Raw genomic sequence first — 21,910 nt, 5'->3', positions numbered from 1 at the left:
TCGGTTTACATCTTGTTTGAGAAAAGATCAAGTCTATAAAGCTGGCCCAGTATGAACGTTTGTTTTTATATATTCAAAATATATTTGTAAATTCAAAATATGTTTGTTTTTTGTATATGGGTTTTGGGCCATACCCAGTGATGTTCAGAAGTTACTTCTGGTTCTGCACTCAGGAATCACTTCTGGCAGTGCTTGGGTGATCATATGTTGTGCTTCAGATTAAACCTGGATTGACTGCTTATTAGGCAAGTGGGTTCTACCTACTGTACTATTGCTATGGCCCATAGAGGAAGATTCAATTCAAATTTTAACTAACTCAATTGTCTTAAGGTCCCCCTTGGCACCCGTCATGTGGTCCTGGAGAAATAAGGTTTATGGAGTTGGCCCTTCCCCTCTCTTGTGTGCAGTGTAGATAGGGGGAGATAATGGTGCTAGGGCAATTTTCTCCCAGGTCAATGCAAAGGGATGATTTACAGGAACAACATAGCCAGCAGAAGAATCAGATTTTTCAAGACATGTTTGTGATATTGCTGAAAGGTTCAATGAAGAGACAACATAATACCTTGGAAAGATGTCCCCCTTTACTAGTCCTGAAATTTGGGGAAATTTACTTAATTCCATCCATGCTTCAGTTTCTTCTCTTGGGACAATAAACATATTTTATTGTATCTCAGAATTTGATGAGGAATGTAGGAGATAATGTGTGAACAAGTAGTGAAGAAATAATCAAGTTTCATATGAATAACAGTACATAAAGTACACCAGTGATAAAGAGTACATAAGAAAATACTACTGCTAAACAATATTTGATTTCATATGTCTTCAGACCATCAATTACAATCCACCCAAATACCAATTAAAAGATGTTTGGCATACACACCTCCTGGAATACAACTGTGCCATTAAAAAGATGGAATTGTGCCTTTGGAGACAAAGTGGATGAGCCTTTAGGTGATTGTACAAAGTGACTAAGTAAGTGAAAGACAGTTGGTTTCACTCATATGTGAAATATTAATGACTAAAGCAAACATGTTGGCAAGTAAACTGACTCCCAGACTTATGGGAAAAGATGGTGGTTACAAGGGGAAACAGGTAATAGGAAAGACAGAAACACTTGGCACAGTAGTTGTGTTGGTGATGGAAAGTGCTGGAATGCTGATGGTGAAGTGATGGGCAGTGAAACTCTAGGCATATTACAAGAAGAAAAACCAGTGATAAGTCAATAAAAATTGAAATAAACAATAACAAGGATATCCAAATTGAGATCAATAAATTTCTTTTCTCTCAATTCATTATTTGTCTCCTTACCTTGGGTAAAGTAAGCATGATCCTGGATGTTGTACCCTCCTTTGACAAAAGAGCAAATGTCACAGCAAACAGGCAAGTTGATGGTCAGTGTGGCTTGAGATTTGATAGAGAGTGTTGAATAACCATCATCACAATTTCACTTCTGGAAGCTACTTCCTCTTGCAAGGTATTGACTGAGCACTAGATATTCATAGAATTATACAAGTACCTCATCATCCAGGACACCTCAGGCTCTCAGAGAAAGCATAACATGTATGGGGTTGAGTCTCTGAATTCAGAGTCATTTTGAGAGAATAGTCCATATTGGAGCCCCTACTAACCCTAGCCTCTCCTTGCATCTCTAGCCTCAAAAGCAGGGAAACTCTAGGGCCTGGAGAATGGGAATTCCAGATGGATTAATGCATCAAGTTAAAGCAGATATTATTCTGAAGATCTGTTGCAAAGTACACCGTAGCTTTTCTTTATAAGAGTGAAAAGAAAGTAACAAGTTAGAAAATGCTGAAAAATAGGGAGTGCAATTTTCTCAGGAGAATGCACTAGAGTTAGAATGTACGCGATTTTTCCCAGTGTGTATTTGGGTAAAATATGGGCAATGAAATTTCAGAACAAATCCTAATGCAGAAATAATCCTAAATATGTCAGATTTATAAGTGAGGTGATTTTTATTTATTTGCTAATGTGGATTCCCTTTGGAACTCAAATGTACATGTTACTTATGACTTTTTGTGGAAAAGACTTACCTCTAAAGTCTCAGCATAATAAAACTTCAGACTGTAGAGTTGTCTGAAGCAACATGGCCATAATTCTCTTTTGTCACAGACTCAGGGTAGTTTGAATCTACTAGCTTGTTACCCATTTGCCAATTCACAGTTAATAATTAAACTGACAGTCAGAATAAATTATTTTCTATAGATTCAGACCTCCTTTCTGCTATACTTCATTTTATTTGGATAATCTGAACAAGTACCAAGAAAGGTTTAGGTATCAGAAAGCCTTCATTAAGAGTGCTACCACTTTTAGTTTCATATTCAGTCCTTTATTTTTTAAATTTTTCTTTCAAAGAATCCAACTTGCAAATTTGACCATCTTGAACCTGGCACTGAGGAACTGCAGATCAATGAATTAATCAGCACTCTGTTTCTCATCATCATGCACCTCTCAATCTCTCAGTTTAGACAGATAGGAACCAGGAGACAGGAAAACCACATGGCAGTGCCCTCCCCACAAAGATCTGGACATGATGCAATAGACAGAGTAGAATAATTTGCATTGGAAATTTGCACAGGACAGGTGAACTTTGAAGACCTAGAAAGAAAATTTGTGGATCTTCACATTAGAAATAACAAGAATATGGGGATTTAATAAAATATTTATGCTAAGTTCCAGCAAACATGGGGTCCCATGTCTGCCATCTTTAGTGATAACAAGAACTTATATCCAAGAAGCTTTGCCCATGGATCATACATAGATTAGACTGCAGAAGGCTTGGGTCATACAAGCATGTTGGAGGTATAATGGTTGACTAATAGTGGACATGAAGGGCTAAATAAATAATATAGGGGCTATTAAATGGCGCAATTGCTTGAAAGATTCCTACAACACATGAAGAGGTGACCATGGCTAAAGAATATTCCAGGTGGGAAAATCATGAAAACTGACAGTTTGAGAATTAGCACAATCTCACACAGTCAATAGGGAAGTAAGAGTTGAACAAGTAGAAGACCATTTTCTAGCAGTAAAATTAGGTGCACTTTATCCCAGGCTTCAGTCTAGGTGCAACATAACGACCAGAAAAACAACTACAGAAGATGGATTATACGACAACTGAAGAAACATAACTGCTAAAACCACAAAGAAAGACTTCATAAACTCCATTCCCTGAGCTGCACAGCCACAAAGATCTCTACAAACAGAGGTCTGATTTTTACCATCCAAGACAAAGCAGAAGTCTTCCGTACACCACGAAGCAGCAAGAGGAGGTAGAGTAAATGATCATGCAAGGAATCTAGAGTTAATCCCATGACAGTATACTTCAGGGGTTGAGAAACCCTGTGTCTCCTAGGTCAAGGGAATTCCTCTACAATAACACCAATAGTTACTGTGCCTATGCAGGGGGATAAAGAAAAGGAGGGGAAAAAAGCACAAAACAATCATTTTTCCACATGTTTATTGATTGATCGAATTTTTTGACGTCTTTATTTTGGTAGGAGATTATGGTTGATGTCTCCAATATTTATTTTATTTTGTCTTGTCTTTCTCTTTCTTTTTGCACTCGAGCATGATTTGATTTCAGAACCGAGACTATTGTGTGGTGCCTATCTTTATTGCTGTTGTGCTCACCGGTTATTTAATTTGATAATTTTTTTCTGTATTGTTGTGGTATTTCAATTACATTTTTCACATCCATTCTCAAATGAGGTGTTGGAAGCCTCTAGAGAGACTCAGCCCATTTTCAGCGTATTTGACTTTTGACTTCTTTTTCTTTCCTCTTATTTTGTACCCATTCTATTGCTTTTCTTGCCTTCAAACAAAACCACTATACCTTAATTTTTTAGCTCTGCCTCTTAAATAGAAGGGGAAACGAGGGTTCCAGGACCAAACAGATATGAGATCACTAATAGTGAGCCAGACAAAGAGGGGTCCACCTACTCTAGCAGCCAGGTGGGGGGGGGTAATGGTGGGGTATATGGGTTGTAGAAAGGGAACTGGAATGGGGGAAGGACATAGTTGGTGATGAGTATTCCTGACTCAATGTTAATATGTATCTAAAAATACTACTGTGAGAAGATATGTAAGCCATTATGGAAAAAAAATATGTTTTTAATCAGAAAAAATTAAAGCAACTTGAATGGAACCACAAATAAAAGCAAAGTTATTATTTAAAATATATACAGGGGCCAGAGAGATAGCACAGCATTAGGGTGTTTGTTGCACGCAGCCAATTCAGAACAGACAGTGGTTCGAATCCTGACATCCATATGGCTCGTGCCTTCGACTTCTGAGCACAGAGCTAGGAGTAATCCCTGAGTGCTCCCAGGTGTGACCCGAGAGACCAAAAGGTAGGAAGGAAGACGGAAGGGAGGGAGGGAGGGGAGGGAGGGAGGTGGGAGGGAGGGAGGAGGGAGGAGGGAGGGAGGGAGGGAAGGAGGAAGGAAGGAAGGAAGGAAGGAAAGAAGGAAGGAAGAAGGAAGGAAGGAAGGAAGGAAGGAAGGAAGGAAGGAAGGAAGGAAGGAAGGAAGGAAGGAAGGAAGGAAGGAAGGAAAGAAGAAAGGAAGGAAGAAAGGAAGGAAGGAAGAAAGGAAGGAAGAAGAAAGGAAGGAAGGAAGAAGGAAGGAAGAAAGAAAGAAGGAAAAGAAAGAAAAAGGAAGGAAAAGGAAGGAAGGAAAGGAAGGAAAAGGAAGGAAGGAGGAAGGAAGGAAGGAAGAAGGAAGGAGGAAGGAACAAGGTAGGAAGGAAGATGGAAGGAAGCAGAGAGGGAGAGAGAGAGAGAGAGAGAGAAAGAAAGAAAGAAAGAAAGAAAGAAAGAAAGAAAGAAAGAAAGAAAGAAAGAAAGAAAGAAAGAAAGAAAGAAAGAAAGACAAAGAAGAAAGAAAGAAAGAAAGAAAGAAAGAAAGAAGAAAAGAAAGAAAAAGAAAGAAAAGAAAGAAAGAAGAAAGAAGAGAAAAAGAAAGAAAGAGAAAGAAGAGAGAAGAAAGGAAAAAAGAGAAGAAAAGAAAATAAAGAGAAAATGATTTTTTAAGAAAATAAGTACAATAGCAAGCTCAGTTGTGAAAATTATTGCATATCCAATGAAGTTGTTAATATAATAAAGAAGGTTTAGTAAGTTCTTGTTGTTAGCTGTCCATTCTGTTATATTAGTGAGCTTCTTTTGGGATTACAGTATAAAACAAATTAAGTTTCCAGAAATTCAAAGCACTATTACTGATACTAGACTTTTAGAGGTGTGTTCTCAGTTACAAGCTCTCCTAGAAGAAGGAAACTACGAGAAGAGGGTATGGTGAATGCATTCACTCCAAAAAGCCCTGGTGATATCAGCTGAAATACTGGTCTACCTGAAGTTTGGTGAAATTGGTGTCACAGAGGGAATTGTAGAGTGGTACAGAGTCAGGGCCATTGGGGTACTGGTAATTCTGGGTAGTGAATGCAGCAGGCATGGCTTTGACAAGGTGAGGGTTTGGCACTTCCTCTCTGCCTGAGATTATAGCTTTACACTGCTATGTGGCCAGTGTACCCATGACTTTTCATGACTTGATTTATATTTCGTTTTTAATATATATAAAATCTTTATTTAAGCACCATGATTACAAGCATGATAGTAGTTGGTTTTCAGTAGTAAACAGAACACCCCCTTCACCAGTGCAGCATTCTTACCACCTCCTTCCCAACACTTGCCTGTATTTGAGACAGGCATTCTACTTCTCTCACTAATTAAGATTGCCGTGATAGTTGTTAATGTAGTTATTTACCTAAATGCACCATTGTTCTGTGTGGTGAGCTTCATATTGTGAGCCGGTCCTTTTATATTTCTTTAATAAAAAGCCTACTTTCGAGTTCTTTAGCTCCCTCAGCCACACACATGATGTCACTAGGAGGCTCATGGGATACAGTGTGTGAATGGTCATGTCTTGGGCAAATCACATAATTGCCAAATTACTCTTGATATTAACTGTGCTAAAATCAGGCTCTCCACATACATTTGGATTAGTATTTCCTTTGGAAGCAGGAATAACCATTTCATCTCCTCTTCTCTGTTTATTTGCAGTCCCTCCACAGATCATGAATATCTCCTCAGACGTCACTGTGAATGAGGGGAGCAGTGTGACCCTGTTGTGTCTCGCTATCGGCAGACCCGAGCCAACAGTTACCTGGAGACACCTGTCAGTCAAGGGTAAGATGCAATATTGGATAGAATGTCCTGGTGAGGTGACCCAAATCTGAGTTCTGATCTAACACAGAATTCCTAGCTTCTAAAATTTTCATCATACAGAAATACAGAGACACAGAAACAAACGGTAATGAAAGCATCTCATTGTCTGCCAAAGAAGGGTTTGTGGAAAATAACTATGTTTTTCCTATTATGATAATTTCCTAGTGTTAAAAACTGGTTTTTATGAAAACTTTCCCATTGTGAAAATCTTTTGTTTTTCCTATTATGGAAGCAAGAAGTTCCAGCAAAACCATATCTAAGATAAAGTACTAATTTTTCAAAGTAGGTATGCTACCAATACCCTATATTTCCTTGAAGTAAAGAGTGAAGTACTAAAATGGTCATTGAAAATTTCCCTGTAATTGTTCAGTCTAAAGGAAATATTTCCATAGTCTCAATCATCTATGAGATTTAAGAAAAATAAAAGACAGAGATGAGATTTGAAAGGACCTGCCCATGATATGAAGCTTACCAGAAAGATTGCTGAGTTCAGTTAGAGAAATAACTACACCAGCAACTATTATGACAATGGTAATGCGTGAAATAGAATGCCTGTCTCAAATACAGGAAGGGGTGCAGGAGGAGGAGATGGGGCATTGGTATTGGGAAGGTTTCACTAGTGAAGGGGGGTTATACATTGTATGACTGAAACCCAACTAGAACATGTTTTAACCATGGTGCTTAAATAAAGATATTAAATTTAAAAAAATGTAAGCATTTCCTTGCTCAATGGTTGGCCCCAGGTCATACTTGTTTGAACTGTGTATATATCATATCCACTTGGGCTGAAATAAGGATGATAGAAACAAGAAATATCATCTGGGCATGACTGTGTTGAACCCTAAATGTTTGTATTAAAATAATCATTATGATCTTCTTCAATTCATGGAAAGGGACACCATCGGACTAAAATATCTTTAAATTAAAACTTAAATCCAACTTAAATGTGAAGATTTAAGCACCAATCCAGTGTGTTGTCTCTTCTGTTTGAATGCTAAACCCAACATACTGCATCAGTAAAGACCTAATCCTAATTGGATTAGCTTGCTAAAGATTTTCAGGTTATGTCCCATTGATTTCAAGGTATCATTTAGTGATGTTTGTGATTAAGTTAAAATTACAAAGCAGGTTTGTCAAATGTAAACTTTTAAAATTAAATAATACAAATGCCACAGCCTGGCAGAAAGCATTGTGAGTGTGTATATTTGTGTGTGTACTTACATATTTAAAACAAACAGAATCTTAGGGATGGATGAAGAATTCTTGCTTATATTGACCGTCTTTAAGTGAACAATAATTTGCAGCTAGAGTGATAGTACAGCAAGTAGGGCTTTTGCCTTGCATGCGGTCAACCAGATTCAATACCTGGCATCCCCTATGGTATGCATGTATCATTAGGAGATATCTGTATACTTGTACGTGTGAAGCCAGAAGTAAACCCTGAGTAAACCCTGGTGAGGTCGACAAAAAGAAAGAATAAGGAAGGAAGGAAGGAAGGAAGGAAGGAAGGAAGGAAGGAAGGAAGGAAGGAGGAAGGAAGGAAGGAAGGAAGGAAGGAAGGAAGGAGGAGGGAGGGAGGGAGGGAGGGAGGGAGGGAGGGAGGAGGGAGGGAGGGAGGGAGAGAGAGAGAGAAAGAAAGAGGAGAGAAGAAAGAAAGAAAGAAAGAAAGAAAGAAAGAAAGAAAGAAAGAAAGAGAAAAAGAAAGAAAGAAAGAAAGAAAGAAAGAAAGAAAGAAAGAAAGAAAGAAAAAAGAAAGAAAGAAAAAAAAAAAAGAAAAAAAAAAGAAAGAAAGAAAGAAAGAAAGAAAGAAAACTTTCAACAAAGGAAGGTAAAGATAAAATATAAGCACACGAAAATGTGCTCAACATTTTGACGTTAAAACAAATTTCAGGGGTCGGAGCAGCAAGGCAGCAGTAGGGCGCTTGCCTTGCATGTGGCTGACCTAGGACAGACATGGTTCGATCCCCCGGTTTCCCATATGGTCTCCCAAGCCAGGATCAATTTCTGAATGAGTAGGTAGGAGTAACCCCTGAGCATCACTGGGTGTGACCCAAAAACAAAAACAAAACAAAAACCTAGTATTTCATCATAATAAGATACTTCATAAGATCAAGAATCAAAAATATTTAAAAACTTGTGTTGGGGACCAGAGTTGTGGTGCAAGTGGTAGGGCATTTGCCTTGCATATGGCTGACCTAGGATGGACTGCAGTTCAATCCCTGGCATCCCATATGGTTCCCCCAAGCCAGGAGTAATTTTTGAGCGCATACCCAGGAGTAACCTGAGCGTCATCAGGTATGGCCCCAAAAGAAAAAAAAACAATCTTGTGTTGCCCAAGGTATGGAGCAACAGAAAATTTAAACATCACATCTGGGCTGTCCAATATACAATTACTGTGAAAATCCGTTTTATAATCTAATACAAAGTAAACCATGCTTCAGATATGATCCAGCAATTACACATCTAGTCATTTTCCAATGCTGAATGAAAGTATATATTCACAAATACATTGTACAGATATTTTTAGTGTTTTCATTTATAATAGTCTCAAACTACCAAAGAAAAAGTCATAAGAAAAATAAATCTGCCCATCAAATGGAAACCATTGACACATGATCTAAATGGATAAATCATGCAAACAGTAGCCGAGAAAAAATTATTGAGTCATAAAATTACACATACTCTGTAGTTTTATGTGCATAGAATTCTAGGGCAGGCAAGATGCCTCTGTAGTGGTTGAAACTAAGTCTTCTGACACCTGCAGGAGAAATTTTTTGAGAGAATTTACTGCAGAGAATTTGGTGGGAGGAAATGATTAAAATGGTTTATATCTGACAGTAGAATGAGAGACACTGTTATATTTGTATTGGTCAAAATTAACCAAATTGTATTCTCCGAATGTATGCAATTTATTGTACATAAACTAAATATCAACTTCATAATAAACTTTGAAAAAGAGTTCATGGAAGAAAAGATCATCTCAAATCTTCCCTAGAGTTTGGAGCATTAGTTGCTGGAGCAACAGTTATTAAATGGGATTCTGGATTTGTTACTCAAAGCATCCTTGAAACCCATGAGCTCATTTTCTCAATATAAATTTAGAATACACTGTTCATCCCTGTCTTGTTATTGTAAAATATAATGATAATAAATTCACGGAGTAGTCCTTATATAAAGACCTCAGATGGTGAACTTTCAAATGTCAGTATTATAAATTAATGTTAACAAGAATATTAAAATAGGCATGATGAGCATTGTTCATTCAGCTTTCATATAAATGAAGCAATAGTGTGTGTTCCCAAAAAATAAGCCTATGTGAATTTAGCTTAAAATCAAAGAATTTTGTAGCTGGATAGTTAGTCCAGGACTTAAAGCAATTACCTTGCAAGATGCTAACTCAGGTTTTATCTTCAGTACCCCAAAATATCCCTTGAGCATGCCAGAAGCAATACCTGAGTACAGAGCTAGGAATATTTCCCCCAAATCACCAGGAATACCACCAAACAACATTTAAAAAGTCAGTAAAACAATTTAAATTTACATTATATACATATACCTATATATCTCTGTACCCAACCAATTTGTATGCATTTGGTAAAAGCCAGATACCTTTATAAACACTTAGAATCACAGAATTCTTTTGTTTGATCCTAAGTACATGCTTCTCTATGCCTAGAAGTATTTTAAAAGACATTTGACTTTAGATAAGTGTTTTTAAACAATTCTTTATAACTGCACACTAGTTTCCTTCTTAAAATAAGGAGATCCATTTATATTCCCTCTCATATATAAAATAATTTTTACCACCCATCCTCAGAAAGGGACAGAAAATCTTAATCTTGATTTATTCCTGTTCTCTTTGAATATTTCAGAGCCTATATTCTGCTTCCAAGTTTTGTTTTATGTTTTCCAGCCCTGCTTCTACTTTGCTTTCCTATATCCCATAGTTTTTCTCCCAGCATCTATCAGTAAAGTTTAAAGCAGTCAAACTCAACACTTTGTTTCTTTTTAAAAAAATTGTTGAGCAGGCTGGAGTGATAGTACAGTGGTTAAGACATATGCCTTGAATGTGGCCAATCTGTGTTTTGATCTCTGGCATCTCAAATGGGCCCCTAAGCACTGGCAGGAGTGACTCCTGAATATAGAGTTGGAGTCCCTTGAGCACCACTAGGTGTGAGCCCCCTAAAAAATTATTGATATCTGTTGTTTCAATACTATTAATAATTGTTTCTCATGCTAATAATTCCACAACCATTGCAGTATTCCTACATCTATCAAGGATCCCAACAAAATTTTTGGATTTGTTTCCCATGCTGTTACTTTTGGTCACTTCTTGCTTTTTTGTTGTATATCTTTAAGTCAATTACAAATTAAATTTCAAACAGCACTTTTAGGACAATTTACCAGGTAGCTTGGCAGGAAAAATGAGAAATAAAAAATGTCATAGTATTTCCTTTGATATTCTAATAGGATTACATTGGAGAACTTAAATCACTGGACAGTTATGTCCCCCAAATGCCAATGAAATGCTTTAAATCTCTCATTTAAATGTGAAGGTTTATATGGCAAGAGTAAATAAACAAAATTTTATTTGGAAGCACTTTTAAGAGAAAATTATGAAATCATGGTTCCTATTATTTAAAATGATAGGACAAGTATATGCCACTAACCCCACAATTATAAAAAGATGTAAAGGTAAATTAATCAGTAAATTTATCATCACACTAGGGAAGAAGAATAATATTTTTTGGATCAAAAACTAAGAGAGAGGGAGGATTGTACTCTGAGTAACTCCTGAGCTCAGCTGGGAGTAGCCCCAAAGATCTCTGGGTATGGTACCAAAGCAAGAAATGAAGGAATTATGCAATATTAAAAGATATTATATACAGATCTAATTATGAAAATAAAAAATATAATACAGAAGTAGATTTATACCCAAGATGTACAGAGTAAAAATGTAAGAGCTTTAATTCATGTTGCACTTAAAAATGTGCACCTAGAAAATTGACAGGGGCAGAGGGGAGGTTGAGAATGGGAGTATTGGCTATATTTGCCAATTTTCATAGTATAAATACACCCACTGTTAGCACACTCATGGGGACCTCATTGAAATAACCTTTTTAAAGGTTTATTTTTATTTTTATTTATTTTTTTTTTTGGTTTTTCGGGCCACACCCGTTAGATGCTCAGGGGTTACTCCTGGCTATGAGCTCAGAAATTGCCCCTGGCTTGGGGGGACCATATGGGACGCCGGGGATCGAACCGTGGTCCTTTCCTTGGCTAGTGCTTGCAAGGCAGACACCTTACCTCTAGCGCCACCTCGCCGGCCCCAGGTTTATTTTTTTTTAATGAGCCAAATGTTCACCCTTCCTCATCCCTCCCTTTATTTTTTACTCCCTTTGCAATGTCAACAAATGTACCAATAGTCCCAGAAACTAGGGACTTTAATAGGACATAGATGTTACTTCTGAGGAAAGATTGGCAGTTCAATAGAGTCATGATTATTAATTCTTGTGAACTCAGAACAAGGAAGTGTGAAACCTGCATGGGGGCAGGGTTATATAGTTCATGTACCTACCCTGAGCTTTTTGATCATGTATTGCATCTTTGACATTGGGTCTAAAATATATATATATATATATATATATATATATAATTTATTAAATATTACAATTATCTATAGATTTACAATTAAAAGCAAGGAGATGGCTTAAAAGTGAGCATAGGTTCATGTATATTTGCAAGAAGATTTGATTCTTGCTTACAGCCTCACCCCTAGAAGACTATTAAACCACCTACAACTTAAGAGATGTAAGGAGACACTCCCATGCTAGAGCCTCAAGTCTGTTTTTCCTGTAAAGAGTGGGCAGGACCCCAAAGCAGCAGGCAAAGAGGGTTGGAAAATAGTGTGTATATTTGGATAATCCTGCAAAGCCAAGCAGTAGTTTTCTCCTTTTCCTGTAGGGCTGTATAAAGAGCCCCTGAGTTCACTGAGACTTTCTGGAAGCTGGCGTGTATTGTGCAGATGTGGTTGTGTCAAAGCACCCAGAGTCCGGGGCCGGGCACGGTGGCGCTAGAGGTAAGGTGTCTGCCTTGCCAGCGCTAGCCTAGGACAGATCTCGGTTCGATTCCCAGCGTCCCATATGGTTCCCCAAGCCAGGAGCGACTTCTGAGCTCGTAGCCAGGAGTAACACCTGAGCGTTACCGGGTGTGGGCCAAAAACCAAAAAAAAAAAAAAAAAAAAAAAAAAGCACCCAGAGTCCACAGACTTCTATTTTCTAGGGAGCTGCATCCATGAGCCCTGGAACTACAGATATCCTGTATAATGCCTTAGGGAGGCCTGGCCCCATTTCTAATGGCATGTTTGGAGAGGCCAGATGTTTGGGGGGGATAATAAAGTCTTCATTTATCGTTCCTTCTCCATGAAGATTTTAAGATGACAGCTATTTACCTGTGAGTGAGTTGCTCTACAGTCTCCTCATATACAATAATACCTCAGGGAATGTGCAAATGAGTTATTTCACAGAAGTGAATTTTCCAGGTAACAGAAGCTGGCTCCTTTATGCACTGACTTGACTCATTTTTAATGGGAATATTTTTTAACTGTAATGCATTCTCCTTGGTGTCCTGAAGAAGAGTGAATGCTGCTTAGTCTTATCTTTCTACATCAACATCACGTATATCAATTATTTATATCCGCACATTTGGGGACAGGGATTACTGAGGTTTGGGTCCAGAAATGCTGTTGAAATATGACGTTAATCAGGTGACTAATTCTCCTCCAAAACCAGTGCATCTTCTTTATTCCTAGCCACCATCTTTAGATGGCCTGTTTTTGAATTGGTCACTAGTATTGATCCCCACAACCAAGAGGTGTAGGGCTAAATAAAAACCTCATGGTAGTGGGTGGAAAGAGCACAGTCTGAGAAAGAGCAGGAGCATTCTGGAAAATTAGAAGCAATTTTCTCACAGAAAATGAGGCATGATTGTGTGTTCTAAAGAGATCTGGGTGCTGGTGACTGAGTTTCATGCCTATGATGAACTTAAATCTGTATAACCATCCTGCAGAGTTGTGGCTTGACTATGAGGTTCTCTATTCAGTTCTCTATTCTATACATTCAACTGAATGTAAATTGAACAAAGTTGCAGACCTCAGGTCTGATTTTACTCTGGTGCTTAGGTTTTCATGCTGGTGAATTCTAAGCCTTAAATTTCCTATTCCTTGTTATTTTAAGTAAAAAAAAAAACACTACCCTGTATGCACACATGAAGTTTCCATTTTCTTAAACTGGTTATGTTAACTAATAGAAGAAGTTTCTGGTTTATAGAGTCCTGAGGTGGCCATTTGGCCTGAGCAGTTTACAATCTGAGTCAGTTCAAACAAATCACTTCATCTCCCATATTTTCCATCTCCAAAACTACAAGATGGGATTCTTTCTGCCAACATCATCAAGCTATTTTAAGGATCAAAAGAAAAAATTAATATAATGCACTGCGGCATATAATTTACCTGCTCCAATTTCAAGCCACAAGAGCCTCTTAGTACTACAGAAATAACTCAAAGCACAAAAATCAGGAATGATAGACACCAAGCTACTACCACTTAAATTAGTTGCTAGTTAAAAAAAGAAGAAAGGGAAATGAGGAGATAGCACAGATGCTAAGGCACTTGTCTTGGATGCAGTTAAGCCTGGTCAATTTCCCAGCATGATATAGCAGAAAGTACTGAATCTTTATTTGATTTGTTTTGTTTTTGTTTTGGGACCACACTTAGGGATTACTCCTGCCTCTGCACTCAGGAATTATTCTTGATGGTTCTAAATGTAATGATGGTGACTGAACCATAGTTGGACATGTAGTAAGGCAAGTACCCAATTGACTGTACTATCTCTGCACAACCAGTACTGAATCTTTAGACCCTTGTATTGAAACACTAAACACTGCTTTGGAGACTTGATCTCCAAAAAGTAAGGTAGTAAGAAGAGGATAGTAAGAAGGTAAGGGAGGGAGGGAGGGAGGGAGGGAGGGAGGAGGAAAGGAGGGAGGGAGGGAGGGAAGAAGGAAGGAAGGAAGGGAGGATGGAAGGAAGGAAGGAAGGAAGGAAGGGAAGGAGGGAGGAAGGAAAGGAGGGAAGAAGGGAGGGAAGGAGGAAGGAAAGGAGGGAGGGAGTGAAGGAAGGGAAGAAGAAGAAAAGGAGGGAGGAAGGGAGGGAGGAAGGGAAGGAGGGAAGGAAGGGGGAAGTAAAGGACGGAAGAAGAGAGGGAGGGAGAAAGGGAGGAAGGACAAAGAGAGGGAGGGAGGAAGGGAAGGAGGAAGGGAGGGAAGGAAGGGAGAATGTAAAGGAGGGAGGAAGGGAGGGAAGGACAAAGAGTGATGGAGGAAGGGAGGGAGGGAAGGAAGCGAGAAAGTAAAGAAGGGAGGAAGGGAGGGAAGGACAAAGAGAGAGAGGGAGGAAAGTAGGGAGGGAGGGAAGGAGGGAGGGAGGGAATGAATGGAGGGAGGGAAGGAAAGGAGGGAGGAAAGGAAGGGAGAGAGGGAAGGAAGGGAGGGAGGGAAGGAAGAGAGGGAGGGAAGGAAGAGAGAGAAGGAGGGAAAAAAGAAGAAAAGAAAAAAAGACTACTACTAGTAGATACTGCTAGTCACAGTGCTGAACATGCAGAAAGGCCCTCATGGATTTTTCTCTAAATTACATTGTGCCACGTTTTTATTTAAATTTCTTCTCAGAATCCTTGTAGCTTACAGTTAGTCTAGGAACTGGTTGTGACAGTTTTATGATGAGTGCTTACTCTATGCCAAGTTCTGTTTTACACTTTATGTGTTTTAACTCATTTACTGCCCCAGGAACCCTGGGATAAAAGTGCTCCCAAGAATTATGATGATACCATGATCTTTGTTTCTTGCTCCCTGATGGTCTTAGCTTCTTTTTTGGTGATTCAGTGTCTCTTTAGTCTATTTTAAATTTTGAAAAGATTGCATAGGGTTATTTGTAGCAGCTAAGCTTGGAAACAGCCCAAATATCTTTTAATGGCTGAATGGTTAAACAAACTGTATGCTATCAAAAGCTATTGATCAAAAAAAGGAAATGAGTTATCGATGCCCTCCATGACTTGAGGGGGGGGGCTGTGAATATAGAGCATAAAAAGATTTGATCCCAGTTGGTTGTATGCTCTGTGATTCTGCTCTTACAACAGTCTCAGTTATTTTGAAAGGAAAAAAAAAATCTTAATATATTCAACAGCTCAGTGTTTCCCCAAGGTGTGGGCAGAGAAGGTTAGGTGAGTAGCCCAAGGGGGTTGTTTTGTAAAATATCGGACAGATGTTTTTATCTGCATGGTACTCATGGTTTTCTATCTCTGAAGTTGTTATATAAAAGACATAAAAAGGAAGTTCACATGAAAAAGGTACAATCTCAATAGGTGTGGCCAGTACTGGCTTCCATTATGTGTGTGTGTGTTTGTGTGTGTGTGTGTGTGTGTGTGTGTGTGTGTGTGTGTGTGTGTATTTACCTGGGGGAGCAGAAATGAACACAAGGAAACTCTCCCTCTCTGCCTTTTTGTTTTGTTTTGCCACTTTTAATAACTTAGTTATTTTAAGATAAAACATTTTAAAAAAAGGAATGCAAAGCAAAATAAAACTGTTGTTTTCTATTTGACATGGGTGCCAGAGCATGAATCATTGATTGAACATTATCACATGCATCTTTTTAAGTACATACCTAGCAACTCTCTAAAATAGGTCAAACTTGGACTTGTCTGCCTGTTTCTCTGTTTCAGAAAGAGACTTGACAATGGTCCATGACACATAGCTAAGACAAGTGGTATTGAAAAGAACCCTAATTCTGAATCTTCACCTCTGGAGCCCTTTGGACTGTGTGAGCACAGCTTTTGAATTGAAAAAGGCACAATTGAAAATGACCTTGTGCATCCACACCTGCCTGTTAATTGGAGCACCCAAGGGTGCTTGATCTTTCTTTTCACTGACTTTCCTCCTACTGCCTGATGGGTGGGCCTTGGCCAGCTACCACCTGTATTGTTCTAAAGGAAGCTCAGCCTCCCAGTGAAAGCCACATTCATGCCATTATCTCTTGCGGGTCCCTGATGTTCCTTGGCTTCAATTAAAGTAAACCTGCTGAGACCTACAACCTCATTTCTCCTCAAAACTGTCCCAGGTACAAGTTCCAGCCACTAATAGGAGCTGCCAATTGTTGACCTGCCGCATCCTCCAGTTCTGTTGCTGCCTTTTTGACTCTCTCTGTGCTTGTCCAAGCTCCTTGTTTCTAATCTGAAGCTGTGTTTAGAGTCTTAATTAATCCCTAGAGTGAGAGGAAGAGGTGTTGGAGATGAGAAATCAAGGTTATACATATCTTGCTCAATGGAACAGTTATGGGCAAACAAGCTGTTCCTCTCACATTTTTGCAGAGCAAATTTATGTTCACTAACTTTGGTTCTTGTTGCAAATGAGAAGTGTACGAAGGTCTAGCAATGTGCAATCACCATATGGGGGCCCATATGTTCCCCCCCTTTGCTTTGCGTACGTTTTTGCTTTGGCATGCACATATGCCTGTATTTTTGCAACTTAACAATATTAAAATTAATCCCATTTATGCTCGTTTCGGTTTGTTGATTAAGTTATAAATTCTTAAGAAGCTCTTCTCTTCCCTGAGAGGTTAAAGATCTTTTGTGGGAGAAATGGGAGAACCAAGAGGTCTTCTCATAGACAGATTGGGGCAGCCAACTTTGCTGCATCACTCTCAATCCTGATCCTGACTCCTAGCTTGGGAAAACCAGCAGTCTGCTATGATAATACTGTGACAAGTCTGCCTTTACTCTCCTTGGAGGGGGAAACCTTCACCAGAACATAGATTCCCTCGTTTTTCTTCCTATAGGCACTAATAGAATATCTCACCTATTGAATCATCATGGTGGTTTCATGAGACCAGACTAAAACACTCCCACTCTTACTCTCACCATATCTCATATGGAGCAGTTGCAAAGTATGCTTGCATTAGAATAAATGACACTTAGCTTCTTCGCTGGATTTAAAATTATTTTATTGTATTTTATTTGGGGTTAGAGACCACACCCAGCAGTGTTTAGGGCTTATTCCTGGCTCTGCACTCATGGATCACTTATAGAAAATATGAAGGAATACTTGCAGTGTTGGTGATTGACCTCAGGTCAGCTACATGCCAGGCAAATACCTTATTAGCTCTACTATATTTCTCTATTCCCTTTGTTGGATATTTTTAAGATAATATAACCAAGAATGACTATTAATATATAAAATAACAAATACAAAGTCCTCCTTTAGGCAAATGGAAATTAGGATGGGAAATACCACCCAGAGTCTGTTACAAATTGCTATATAAAATTATTCTTTTTCATTCATTTATTCATCTGATTCATGAAGGATAATTGCTTGACCCTATAAAATAATGGTATTATAAAACAGACATGATTTTCCCCCACTCCGATCTTAGATCCTTGTGAACAAGAGACCTGAACAGGCTAATCAGACTTCATGAATTCTGTGTGAGAAGTATAAAAAGGATAAGAGGAGTCAGTTTAAGTGCGAATAGTGATGTTCAGGCCAACATCTAAAGACAAAGAGAAGTTAATCATGGAAAGGGCTATTGTGTGGGCAATTTTTGGCACTGGCTTAGATCAAGATATTTAGACTAAGGAACAGCATGTCCAAACACACTGAGTTAAGAGTAAAAGTGGCTCTTCAAGAAATACAACAGGGGCTGGAGTGATAGCGCAGCAATAGGGCATTTGCCTTGCACGCAGCTGACCCAGGACAGACATAAGTTCGCTCCCTGGTGTCCCAGATGCCCCCCCCCAAACCAGGAACAATTTCTGAGCACATAGCCAGGAGTAACCCCTGAGCATCAAATGTGTGTGGCCCAAAACCAAAAACAAACAAACAAAATAAGAAATAAAATAATTTGATTTTCTATGAGTAGAAAGAAGCAGACAATGTGTTAGCCAGAATACAGACCACACAGAGCCCTTCAGAGAATTTGCTTTTAACGTGAAGGACCCTGGAAGGTACAAGGAAAGCTGCAAGCAAGAGAGCCTTTGAAATAAGATGTTCATGTGTCTGAATGTGTAACGAAAATTTTGTTCATTCTCTATATTCACCTGGCAGCTCATTAAGCCTTTGTCCTGATTTTCTTACCTAGAAACCAGAGGGAGTTAGGAATAATCTGCTCTCCACATTGAGGAAGGGAAAATGGACTTGGATAGTATTGCTTCCAGATCCCTTTTAGATTATGCCCTAAGAAAGGATATTCACATGTATCATAGCTAGGGAAAGTCCAACAAACTCAAAAAGTAAAATTAGAATTGGAAAGGCATCTAGAGCTACCTGCCGCGTATTGTAAAGCCTTCTCTATGCAACTGCCATGTCAAATTATACCATTGAAATCAGTCGGACACTGATAAAACGGAGACTGGCTTTACAAGTGCTGTAGATCTAATTGGCCTCAGCAGTGGGTCCGTCGTGATTCTTGCTGAACGGAGATAGTCGGCTTCAATAAGAAATAATCAGCAGGCTGATTCTGTGATAACACATTGAAATCATCTCTAGAAATAATGCACTTTAATTTAGATGTAAGCTCCTTTATCTGGCCAGATGTTGACAGAACCACGGAGAACTTTAACTTTATGTCTCCAACTCCCCACTCCACTTCCTGGGTGTTCACCCTTGCCTGTAGACTTCAGAGGCCTCCAGAGCCACATTCACAGATCCATCAGCCTTGGAGTTCTTCTTATTTAGCTTTTTACTTCTCCTGAAAACCTCTGCATCTCTAGAACAAAAGTTCCCACAAATCATCTTTTTTTTTTTTTTTTTTGCTCAAGCTATTTTCAAATAGGTTCTTGAGCACCAAGACTTTCTTCTGATGAGAGAACCAGGTGATTGTGAAGACTATGAGGAATCAACATGCTAAAACCAGCAGAACGCAGAACAGCTTAGGGGAAAAGGGGTGTGTGTGTGTGTGTGTGTGTGTGTGTGTGTGTGTGTGTGTGCCGTAGCATCCCCCACACCTGACATGGGCAGAGGTCTATAGGGGAAAAAAGCAGAAAAGAGTGATCTGAGGTATGAATGAACCTTCAAGGCTTTGTCTCTATGGTGGGTTCTAGAAAACCCAGGCAAAGTGGACTAAACAACTCTGAGTGGAATTTCATAGCTAACTCAATGAGAAGCCAGTGATATTCCCAAAGGGTTAGAGAGGGAGGCTATGCTTACGGGAGTCAAATGTTTAGGGTCAAATTTTTTTTCCTTTTAGTTAAAAACAGCAAAATCTGGGTCAGAGTGGGAATGAATAAGACACAGGAATCATTTAAGAGTGATTCCATTTGGCAGAGCCAGGAGTAAGCCCTGAGCATTGTTGGGTGTGACCCCAAAACAAACAACAGAAAAAAAATTAAAAACCCAAACCAATAAAATCATCTAGAATGAAACTGATCTAGACAGCTGGGTGCTATGTCTAAGGTAGGAAAGAGAATCACCTACAAGCATCTAAGATTATGACTCATTTGCACCATCATGGTGCATAGTGAATGTGTTTACTGTGCACCAGACTGAGCACAGTGAGTTTCCTGAGCTTCTGGCTCAGGAAGTGGCATCTTGAGCTCTGCTCTTCCAGACACATACATAAAACTCATTTGAAGTATTGACCCACAAATTAATCACCTTTTTATTTGAGACTCCTTTCCACCCAAGCTCTTCTTCTTGTCAATATTTTGAGAGCACGTGGCAGGCTTCTGCATTTGTTCTGGTTTCTAGCAGCCTGCATAAACCCTGTTATCTCTAAATTAACCATGTGCATGAATACAGGTTGTAGCATCTCTCTACAAATTGCACAACAAGCCAGGGGTAAAGATAGGGAGATTTTGCTAGTCTAGTCTCCAGATCCAGGAAGCACTCCCCAGTAAAAATAAAGAGTCTAAAGGTTGTCTAGGGAAGAGACAGAAGTTAGATTGTTATGATGGATATGTATGATATGTATCTCTGGTTTTATAATTGATTTATATCATGTACTTTAAAGATATGATTTTGTGGGGCCAGGGAGGTGGCACTAGAGGTAAGGTCTAAGGTAGGTGCCTTGCAAGCACTAGCATAGGACGGACGTTTCGATCCCCCAGCGTCTCATATGGTTCCCCCCAAGCCAGGGGTGATTTCTGAGCGCATAGCTGGGAGTAACCCCTGAGAGTCAAACGGGTGTGGCCCAAAAACCAAAAAAAAAATACATATATGATTTTGCTTGTGGATGTAAAGTTTTGAAAGATGCTCACCCTTGAGGCCAGAATATAGCAGATAAGGAACTTGCCTTACACACAACCAACCTAGGTTCAATTCCAGCATCTGATATTACCCCCTGAGCTTGCTAGGTGTGATCCCTGAGCACAAAGCCAGGAGAAAGCCCTGAGTCCTGCTGAGTATAACCTAAAACAAAAAACAAACAAACAAACAACAAAAATCAAAGGGTCTAGAGAGATTTTACAGCAAGTAGGGCACTTGCCTTGCACACAGCTGACCCTGCTCCTACCCCCAGGATCTCATGGTCTCCTGAGTCCACCAGTCATGATTTCTGAGTGAGAAGCCAGGAGCACCCTGAGCACTGCTGAACTTAGAATGAATTTTACTGTTTCAAGCTAAGAAAATGTCATACTGTTAAGATGTCATGACACACATGAGCCTCACATTGCCTAACCATGGATCAAAGTAATGATGAGTTTGAAGCAATGCCCTATAAAAACATATTCTAGATCCCTAAACTTTATCTAAGTTTTCAGGTCCTTGTCTAACCTTGATCCTCCCATCTGAACAACATGTGTAAGAAAGTCTCTTGTTCTCTTGCCATAGTTTACCTTGATATGCATGAAGCGAACTTCCATTGCATTCCATTTGTATTATTAGTTGGTGATATTTTGAAGTCTTATCTCTAAACATGCTTTTATTCCCTTTGACACCTCCCATCTCTTTTTATTCACCCTTTTCAAAACATAGGGTACCAGGTCATCTTTATGCTCAAGATCATTGACACCCCATCTTTGCCCAACAGTGAGATGCTGAGAAGTTGATGCTTTGTGATCTAAAAGAGATGCTTCCACTATTGCTCCTTTTCAAGTCTTGTAGAAAGTGCTGCTGAGAAACTCACTTGAGAGGCTGTTGAAATGCCTCAACACCCACAACTTTATTTAGACTGGTTAGATTATGAGTTTTGTGTCTGACACTCATAAATTTGAGGGAAGCCACCATGCTCAGTGTAAGTTCCCAGAGCAGGAAGTGTAGTCTAGAGCCTACAAATGGCAGTAGTGAGGAGATCCTTCCTCCCCCCATTCAAATGGAGCTGTCCTGCTTAATGAACTGCCACTTCTACTTGCAATTTAGGGGAACCAGGTCAACATGAAAGCTTTTCACTAGAGTGGAAAGTTTTATGATTCCAGGGAGAACCTCCTATGGACATGAATAGGGCTGAGGGAGAATTGATCTCTGTCATCAAAACAACAGTGGATTGATAGACACTTTGAAAGTATGAAGATTCCATGCTGGGTAGTTTGGAAAGTTTGGAACCATTTCCTGTTGAATTATTCACCCAAGAAGCAAGGGTTAGACTTGCGTGAAAATGTGAATTAGATGTCACCCTGAAAGCATGACTGAGAATTT

At 39.2% G+C, this 21,910-nt stretch overlaps 1 protein-coding gene across 3 annotated transcripts in view; it reads left to right on the top strand.

Moving 5' to 3' along the window:
* The window catches only part of OPCML (opioid binding protein/cell adhesion molecule like), a 650,993-nt gene that overhangs the window by 511,409 nt on the left and 117,674 nt on the right, over positions 1–21,910 (top strand). For all 3 annotated transcript variants that reach the window (XM_049778296.1, XM_049778293.1, XM_049778295.1), the window contains exon 3: positions 6,071–6,196. In XM_049778296.1, the coding sequence (XP_049634253.1) occupies positions 6,071–6,196 (126 nt within the window). The remainder of the gene's footprint in view (positions 1–6,070; positions 6,197–21,910) is intronic.

Source organism: Suncus etruscus, chromosome 8 (assembly GCF_024139225.1).
Source record: "Suncus etruscus isolate mSunEtr1 chromosome 8, mSunEtr1.pri.cur, whole genome shotgun sequence".
Classification (NCBI taxonomy): domain Eukaryota; kingdom Metazoa; phylum Chordata; class Mammalia; order Eulipotyphla; family Soricidae; genus Suncus; species Suncus etruscus.
The sequence above is the reverse complement of the archived record's forward strand: the minus strand, read 5'-3'. Positions and strand labels throughout refer to the sequence as shown.